This window comes from Chroicocephalus ridibundus, chromosome 17 (assembly GCF_963924245.1).
Source record: "Chroicocephalus ridibundus chromosome 17, bChrRid1.1, whole genome shotgun sequence".
NCBI lineage: Eukaryota > Metazoa > Chordata > Aves > Charadriiformes > Laridae > Chroicocephalus > Chroicocephalus ridibundus.
Genome location: NC_086300.1, coordinates 4264943 through 4274589, shown reverse-complemented (window position 1 = coordinate 4274589; position 9647 = coordinate 4264943). Strand labels below are relative to the sequence as shown.

At 50.5% G+C, this 9647-nt stretch overlaps 1 protein-coding gene across 1 annotated transcript; it reads right to left on the bottom strand.

Annotated features, from left to right (window-relative positions):
• Positions 1–18: 18 nt before the first annotated feature.
• Positions 19–9586, bottom strand: TMEM106A (transmembrane protein 106A). Its single transcript, XM_063354670.1, has 9 exons — positions 9540–9586; positions 8093–8239; positions 7359–7583; positions 6858–6921; positions 6301–6460; positions 5383–5523; positions 4807–4850; positions 4115–4168; positions 19–2543 (listed from the first exon to the last, which is right to left on the bottom strand). The coding sequence occupies exons 3-9, from the start codon at positions 7561–7563 to the stop codon at positions 2423–2425; spliced, it is 789 nt and encodes a 262-aa protein (XP_063210740.1). The 5' UTR covers positions 7564–7583; positions 8093–8239; positions 9540–9586; the 3' UTR covers positions 19–2422.
• Between the last annotated feature and the right edge of the window lie 61 nt (positions 9587–9647).

Genomic DNA, 9647 nt, shown 5'->3' with positions numbered 1-9647 from the left:
GTGGCGAGCGACGGCGGCGGGCCGGCGACCATAGAGAAGGCGGAGAGGGACTAGAGCGGCTCGCGCCCGCGGACGGTCTATGACGCGGGCTCTGTGGTTCGCGGCGGAGGAGGAAGCGGGGCGGCGATGCCGGCCCGGGGCCCAGCGCCATGGCGGCCGGCGGCGGGCTGCAGCCGCGGAGCGCTCCTCGCTCGAACGCGGAGTGAGCTGCTGCCGCCCCGGGAGCGCGGGTCCCTGCCCGGGACGGGCCGCCGCAGGGAGCGGTCACCCCTCGGGCTGCACAGGGGCCTTTGTTGTGATGGAACCGGAACAAACGGGGGCCAGAAGCGTTACCAAGGAGAAACTCCTCTGTTTATAACCATATGCTAACTAAAGCGTTGTTTGTTTCCTACTAACCTTCTTACTGTGTGAGAAAATAGCTAATTACTGACCTTCTTACTGTGTGAGAAAATCGTTAGTCACGGAGCTGCTGTTACAGGTAGTGATGAGGAGACAGCCAGAAGTAGCTCGTCACCAAGGATGGGATAACGAGTAGTTAATCACTTCAAGGTTCTATTACGTCAAGTGTGTGCTCCTGTACCAATGAGGACAGAGCTGTGGCTACTTCAAGGAACATCCTTATCATCCTCAAGAAGTTGGCAAACGTACAGTAAACTTTTACTGTCCTGAGATGACTCCAAAGGATAACGTGAGGAAGGGTCTCCTTACCTAAACCACCACCGAGACACCCAACGCTTGCGCAGAAGTGTTTTGCCGACACAGCAACACTTAATACGCATGTGCAAAAAGGCTATTTGGTCATCCTCATGAATGTGTGAGTCTAGGTGGAGTTATATATTAGGTAGGCAGAATTATGAGAATCTTTCTGTCTATAAATAATAAGTGAAGATGCCCGGGGCGGTGTGCTAGATTTGTGGGTTTTCTCCCTAACACCTGACGTCGAATAAAGCAGTATCTCCTCGCTAAACTACTTTTGGTTTCAAGAGCTTTTATTTCAGGTAACAGAAGCGCAGCCGGGAGCCAGCAATGCGGCACTGGGGAGAAGTGACGGGGAACGTGGAGCTGCTTCATCCCCCCCTCAGGGACGACGCTGCCCAGATCCCATGGTGGTGGGATGGCGGTGGGATGAGGAGCACCGCTCTGCCGCGGCTCTGCCAGAGGTGCTGGTATAGGAAGCGTGTTTTGAGGACAGGATCAGAGACTTTCTTCAATAGTCTTCAACTATTCTGATGCTTTGGTTCTACCCTTCAGTGGGACCGATACAGGAAAACGCTAAACTGCTGAGTAAAAATTTTAATCCAGCAGCTCCCAGGCTCCTATTTTACCGTCTAAAAATGCATCAGGCAGCATCTAAGCTAGAACCTAAGGAATAATGTTTAACCCCTCCATCGTTTGGGGGGTACAGCTGCCAGCCCTGGGAGAAGAGAAGGCTGCCAGGGCTGCTCCTTTGGTAAAGTCTGTTGGGCAGTTCTGAAGCTTTAGGAAAAAAAAGTGAGAAAAAAAAAAAAAAAAGAGAACCTAAACCACCACATCCCAAAGCTGTTTCCTGATATTTGTGCAGACTAAGCTTTTCCAGTCAGCGATGAACTCTCTCATGCTTGTTCAAGTTGAAAGCATTAAATGCCAAAGTACACAAGAGAACAATATCACAAACGGCACGTGCTGTCCACCAAACACCACTGGCTGGAAAGCAGCAATCTTCTTGGTCCGCAATACAGAATGCATTTTCTTCTCACTGAAATGGACGCCTGAAAGGAACAGCTAGCGGATGAGCTTGTTTTAAAAATACCCGTATACAAAAATGCATATTCTCACCCGCTATAGTGGACAGCTTAACACAGCAGTCACCCAAGCGTCCTGCTCACGGGGTGTTTTGGCATGACATGTGGTTTTTCTTAAGACTCAGAGAGACTGAGACATTGGTCCTGATTCTTGCTCCTGTTGTGCAGGTTGTGCAAGTGTCAGTAGGTTCTGGTGATGTAGATGCGATCCAGCCAAAAAGTCTCAGCACAATCCTTCTTTTTCAAGTTATGAAATACTTAAATTTAGGACAGAAGTGCAAAATTATGCAAGGAGGAAACAACAAGAGTTAGTCCAACTAATCAGGCGCTGCCTCCAAAGCAGCACTGGAACAGTGCATCCTGCTCCGATCAGCCAGGCAGAGACACCCCTGGTCACTGCTGAAGCGTCAGCCACGATAAGGCACTGAAAAAAGAAAGCTGCAATCCGAGGGCAGTGGAGACCACATTCATAAGGCCAAGGATGTTGCCATCTTTGCATGAGCGATGGAATTCTTATCCAGGAAACACCGAGCCTCCTGTCTAAGGCATAGATTGAGAAGCCGCCCCATAGGTTTGTCTCCCTGTGACTTGCCTTTGTGGTGGAATATGCTGCACCCAAAAGCTCGGCCAGCCCGGCCCTGTCACGGCAGGCGGTGGTACAGTGGGTGAGGTGGCGTAGCATTCCCCCGGCAGTCCACGTACTGGTAGTCCTCAAAGGCCAGCTGCTCTGAATGGCACAGGTATGTGCAGGTCAGGGTACCCCTGGAAGGCAAAAGCAGACCAGAACCGACCTTGTGATTGTCCCGGCTGAGACTTCACAAAGTGTAAAGCTCCCACTGCCATCCTGTTTTGTCCCTGTTACACAGCCCCAGAACACAACACAGCCAAGATACCCTCAGCCCAATGTCACACGTTGGAGAGGGAAAGCATCTTTCCGACCACATTAAAGAAAGCCTTTACAAAATCACTACCACCACAACAGATGTTTTGGCCATTCCAGAAGCCTGTTAAGACTTCCTACCCCAGCACAACACTCCTGTACCATTTCACCATTCACTCGTTTCCAAAGTGCTAGTGCAAGTCACAGTGGGTGGCTGTTTATGGAGTTGGCTAGACGAAAGCATTTATCTTTCTGTCGCTATCTTTCTGTGCCACCTCGAGAGCTGTTTGCATCAAGTAGTTTCTCCTAACGCTATGCAATCCATCAGTGGGTGATGCTGGCAGGAGATGTGGTGCAGAAAAACGCAGAGATACCTGGAATCTTCTTCAGCTTCTGGCTAATAGACAGCTTGCAGGTAGAGAGTGCAAAGGCCCCGTCAGCCCGTAGCATCAGCTAAGGAGGACTAAGTTGCCTTAACAGCCAGAGCCATCCTCCATGCTGTCCAAAACACACCATTTTTACCATGCTTTGAGTAGCGTGGGGCTTCTCTGCATACTTTACCTGTTGAAACTTCACATCACTCAGCGTTGATTATGGTTAAAACCTGCATTAAGACCCATAAAACAAAAAACTTGACAACACGGCCCTTCAAATTGCAACAGAAGACCAAGATTTAAACACCTGTGTTTCAGGAGATCACCAGTGACGTTTCTTTAATGACTTGAGAGAATTCCAGCCTGGCGTGCCTCCAAGAGATTCACATACTTTCTCCCATCAAACGCTTTTCCTAATATTCACAGGCCATTTCCAGATGCAGCAGGTGAAGCCCTGGCTTTAGATTTGCACAAGAGACAACGATGCAAAAGCAGTTTCTCCTTCCTGAAGGAATCATGGACTCAGTGACAACAGTCCGCAGCAAGTGAACCTAGAGGTCCGTCTTCCAAAATGGGCTCTCAACCAGGAGTCTGTCACCTCAGACATGCAGGGAGATCCCTCTAGTGGGCACAGGCTACACAAGGAGACAATTTCTGCTGCAGTTTTCCAAATTGGCTTAAACTCAGCTAATAAAGACCACTCTTCTTTCATGGCTGCATGGAGGTATTTAGCACTGCTATATCTCGTAAGAGCTTCCCTGTCTCATGCACCGGTTTTAGCTCTAACTCAGACCAGAACAGTAGCAACCTGCCCCAGCAGGAGCTGTATTCAGCTTGCCCCAAGTAACAATGACAGCGTGAGCTGTCAGTAAGCCTGAATCCAGGGGACTTCTCAGGACAGCGATGGCTTTGGAGAAGAATTATCTCCTCCTCACACCCCAGCACACCTATCTGGGTAACAGCACATTCACCCCGCACTGGCCTCGAAGAACAGTGACTGCAGATCTCCTTGAAGGGAGCTGAGAAACAACGTAGGTGACGTGGATGTTAGTCATAGCTCTGAACCAGGCATCACTTACTGTATATGCAGCAGAATATTGTGAACGTTGATTTTTGTCCAGGTGCAAATGTTACTGCAAGAGAAAAGAGAGAGTTAATTTCACAGGAGCTGCCTGCACCGTGCGTCTCCTGTCCTCAATTACTCCATTGCTTCTCCAAAAAGGTCTGTCTTTGCAATATTCTGACAACAGCTCTGCAGGCAAAGCTCTTCAAGCACAGCATTATCGACATCAGTACAACATGTTTTTGCTGGTGTAACTCTAACTGTGGATCTAGTAATCACGGGCCTCGTAGATGTGCAATGCACCACCCTGTGTGAACAGCAGCCTTGGGTGCTCTGAACTTCACACAGTTTGCTGGTCAGCTGCAGAGAAATGCAGTTTGTACAAGGTACCTTTAGCTGCTTGCAAATGGAGCATTTAAAGCTGACGTCCTAGACATCAAACTGATATCATCACTTACTCACCAGAACGTACGGAAAACAACGTTGTTGAGCCAACTCCATGCAAAGAATACCAATAAATGGGAAATGAGTTTAAAATGGCTGTGCCAGACTTGTATCCGGATCAGCTCCACACATTAAACTGAAAATGACACAATTGCTCGGCTTTGCTCTACGGTCAGGACCAGCACAAGAAATCTCGTCACGAGCAGCCTATAAGCATTAGTGCTGCTTACTAACCCAGGGAAGAAATCTTCAAGAATTACTCACTAGGTGTTGTCGTCTGATATCGTACTGGCCACCATATAATGGATCTGCAAATGTGAACAGAAGAGAAAGCAGGAAGCATACAAGAACCGCAGTTACGTTTGTAAAAGATTCAGAGCTCTGAAGTGGGGAGAACTGGACTCTCATTAAGTGTCTGAACCTGAATTTCCAGGTCTAGCCTAACAATTGTTTTTAACAGAAGGTAAGAAAATAGAATCAGAAATTAGATCTAAGAAGGCCTTAAAAAGGTCACCTAGGCCACACACCTGACCTTCACACCAGTAATGGATCAGCTGTGCTCAAACGGTTCCCACCAGGGTTTTGTTTAACCTGTTTTTAAGCTTGCCATCATTTTAAGGCAAGCACACAATCCAGCCCACTGTTGGAAGAGCTTCAAACTCAGCAACACATAAAGCCTTACGACACCCCTTCCTGCCGCGGGATGTGGGAAGCTGCACATGGAAGAGCTTTGAGTATTTGGCAAGTAACAAAGGAGCAGATCAAGTATAAGATAAGCACCTCCCTGTCCAGGACACCCAGATTTGTTTAGGAGAAAGTGCAAGAAAGAGCAGAGCTCACCTGGCCACTCTGCAAAGGGTTCATATTCAGCAGGGTTTTCACGGTGGTCTTCCCTACTACCAGCGACTGGTGCAAAACCTCCATGTCCAGCTGCACTACAGTGACCACGTAGAAGTTGTTATTAGTTACATTCAGCACGTTCTAGGGAGAGAAACAGAAAGAAAACAACCCCCAAGTACGTATCGCCTTGCAGCGTGGCCATATGTTACTGTTGCAAAGCTACTTTAAGCATCCTCCTGCTATGACCTTAACAGCAACACTACACCACATCGTCCCCTTCAAATCCTCAGACGTACATCCAGCCTGGCCACAAAGGCATGTACGCTGCAGCGTCCCATGACGGTCAAAAGGGGACAACCAAGCACCTCAAGGATGCAAAAGAAAAAGGATTCCCAGAATTAATTACAGTGCTGCTTCTACACAGCCTCTTTAGACACTGCACGGCTTGCTCGCTCGCAGTCAGGGCAGCCACATCTCTGATGCCGTAACACACTCTGAACATTGATTCCAAGCAGCCAGAGAGTGGTCTGAGACAGTGGGAATCACAGAATGGTAGGGGTTGGAAGGGCCCTCTGGAGATCATCCCCTCCAGCCCCCGGCCAGAGCAGGGTCACCCAGAGCAGGTGGCACAGGAACGCGGCCAGGCGGGGTTGGGATGTCTCCAGAGACGGAGACTCCCCCACCTCTCTGGGCAGCCTGTGCCAGGGCTCTGCCACCCTCACAGCAAAGAAGTTCCTCCTCCTGTTGAGATGGAACTTCCCAGGGGCAAGTTTGTGCCCGTTGCCCCTTGTCCTGTCTCTGGGGATGGTAAGACTAACTTCAGACTGTGATCGGTTAGTTAGTCTACACATGGAGTGGCACAGGAGATAATCAGGGAGCGCTTCAGATCCACCCTTTGACAGTGAACCGAGCACTTACCGTCATGTTGAGGTACATACTGGTGGTGTTGGCATCAAAGCCAATGGAGGAGCCAGTCAGCCCTGCAGGCAGCACAGCAATGGAGCGAGGAAACAGGAAGAAAATACTGAGGGATGTTGTCAGCAGGCAGATTGTCACAGCAAGACACACATAGAGTTTCCTGCAAAACAGCACCAGGGCCACAATCATTCTCTTGGTTTGTCAGCTGCAAGCACCTGGAGTTCTGCTCCAGCTCAAACGCTGGGAGACAATAAAAACTTGAGTGCCAGAAAACTGGGATGGGTTCGTGCAGAATTATCTGCCAGCTACCAAATCCCAGCAGAAGCAGGGCAGAGTCCCACACACTGACACGGTGCATTACAGTACAAATTGCTGGAGATCCCCAACAACTGCTCCCAGAAGACTCTCCAACATCTGCTATTGCTGAAAAGACACAGTAAACACCAAACTCACTGCAAGACAGAGCACCAAGAGCAAAACACCCAAAGGACTGAGGCTTTCCTTCATACGCAGAGCATTCAAAAGCTGAGAAAAGGGCAAAATTTAACAGGACTTACGTTCGTCTAGGCTTCAGCCTCTGGTCACCATATGGAATGAGAGCCACCAGCTCCTTCTCTTGCTCTGAAAGAGGTGGCGGCAGATCAGAGACCACACTAAACACACAAGTAAATAAAGCAAATTGCTTCACAGACATCGCACAGCAGCCTAGTGTCCATCTGCCCTCACTTCACGGGTAGTGCAAATGTCCAATTAGAAGGCAGGTGTGATGCAACTGAAAGCATTCCCATCGCTGGGCAGAAACGACGACTCCCCAGGGGCTCCAGGGTGGGCTTTGAGCAATTACCTAGAAACAGCACTACCCGCCTTCCCACCCCATCCTCCTCCAATAGAGACAGCCCATGGAAGTCACAAGTGAGCTGGAGGTACCAAGGCAGGACATTCCTAGACTGAATAAAATAAAGACCAACCGGTTCAACCAAGGCCTTTAGGCAAAGAGACGCGTACCAACCTCAGAAGGCTCAACATGCACTCACGCAGCACACACAAGTATCGCCTACCCCCGGGGATCCTTCCCGTTCCCCGACACGTTGGACAGTTGACACAGCTTTGACGTGCGATGCCCACACAGGACGTAGCAGAGTCATTGATACTGGCATAATTGGCGATTTCATCTCCAGCATCCAGTTGCCTGGGCAAGATCTGTTTGTCTTCACTCTCCTTTTGGTCAGGTGTTTTCCACAACCGTGAAAGTTCTCCACCCATGGTTGAAGGAAGAATTCTCACTAGGCATCCAACACAAAAATGCATTAATAAAATTGTTTCTGTGAATCGACCTCCAGGAGCAGCACCATTAGTAGTTACAGTAGATCACAAGTATCCTAAGCTTTAGGAAGTTTCTTAAAGGACAGCCCTGAAGTTGCTTTAAAAGCTGAGTTACTGCAAGTAACTCCCTCTTTTAAACATTCCATCTTCTAGCATCCAACAGGGAACTCACCTGAACATCGAGGCCTTGGCATTGCCAATCAAGCACAGTATGACTGACAGTTAACAGCAGCCTGACTGAAATCAAATAGTGTGCTAACAGAAGCTAAAACCAGACAAAATAAACAGAACCTAAAGATAGTCTATTTTTAAAAGTTAAAAATAGAGTTGAACTTATTTTCCCAGGCTTTTCAAAGTCAAAATCTCTTACGTCAGCTCCCAGTAATCCTCCCAAAAACATTAACAATACCAAACTGAGTAAAAGCAACTGTATTTTCATCAAAGACATCAGTTGAATGCAGTTTCCTACCTGCGCCAGTCTCTCCTCTAGGCAGTCTTGTTTCAGCCACTCAATATACACATGCAGCTTCTACAGTTGCCCAGATGATCCAGAGGCTTTGCGTGAAGAATCCCTCAGGGCTCTATTATAAAACACGCTGGGGATGGAAGTCCCTGCCTGGCAGCGGGAGAAATCCACAGCAATTTATTGTCGTTTAGACAATTACTCCATCACTCGATGACACCTCCCCACCCGGGAAGGGGAATCGGGGGAAAAAACCCAAGGAAACCCGAGGGCTGAAATATAACTATCTCGTCTCATTCTATTAGACTTGTTTAACATTAACACTAAAGAACCAACATTGATCCTGATACCGATATAAAATATACAAGGATTATACTCAGTCCATTCTACATCAGGAAGCCGTGCACTCCCCGCAGGGACAGCAAATGTGGGACCCTGCGAGCGCTGCAGTTTCAGGAGGAAGGGAAGGGCTGAGGGCTCCGGCACCAGGGCAAGGAGTTCTCAGAATCGCAGCCATCAAGGAAGAGAGCGCACTTTACAGCAGACTTTCTAACTTATATTGAGCGTGCCATTCATGGTATGACATAATCCTGTTGGCAGCTCCGGTCAAGTGCCCAGATCTTGTTCCTCCTCATCCCTGTACCTGGGTAACTCAAAAACACTGAGCCCTTTGAACCCACACACCATAGCTGGCTATAAAGTAAGTATTTTCACAAATTCAGACACTTGAGTCTTCTAAAAGCACAGTTTTCCCAAGCACTAGATGAGAAATTAGCCCCGTGTCGCTCAAGCCAGGACAGAGGATCTGATTTGACCGGCGGAGGCGGCCGCGGCCATAGCACAGCCGATTTGGCCCCGGACCGTGAAACTCCCCAAGACGCTGCCCGGGGGCCCAGGGGGTTCCAGAGCCCCCCATGCTCCTGCAGCGCGCAGAGGGGCAGGGAAGAACAAAGCCCTGAAGGATCTGGGCTTTTCTAACGTCGTGCCACACGTCCCCATCCCCGCAGTCTCTTGAGGGCCGCAGGCAGCGGGGCTGCAGCTTCAGCTACGCCCTCAGTTGATGTTTTCTAGCTTTTCAGGAACGAGCGGCGAGGAGGAGCCGCGGCCTTTCCACAGAGCAGCCACAAACCCCCCGGAAAGCCCTCAGAGCGGCGAGGGGGCATCAGAGAGCCCCGGCGAGAGGCGCAGCGTGTGGCGAAGTCCGACCCCTCCATGCGCTGCCCTTCGGCGGTCCCTCAGGGTGGCCACGACCCCGACGCCCCGCCGGGAGGCCCCGCTCGGCGAGGGGAAGCGGAACGCGGCGGCCTCGGCCCAGGCAGCCCCGGGGGAAGGCGCCCGCCACGACCGGGAAGCGCCGCAGGGGCCGGGGGCGGCCCCGGCTCGACCCCGCCGCGCTGCTCCGGGACCAGCCCCGCCGCCCTTCCCCGGGACCCCCTTCCCCAGCCCCGCTTACCCGGCGCCCGCGGCCGAGCGGAACCGGGGGCGGCCCCGGCGGCGGAAGGGAGCGGGGCCGGGCGCGGGGCGGGCCCGGAGGAACAGGGTGAGGGAGCCAGAGCTTTAC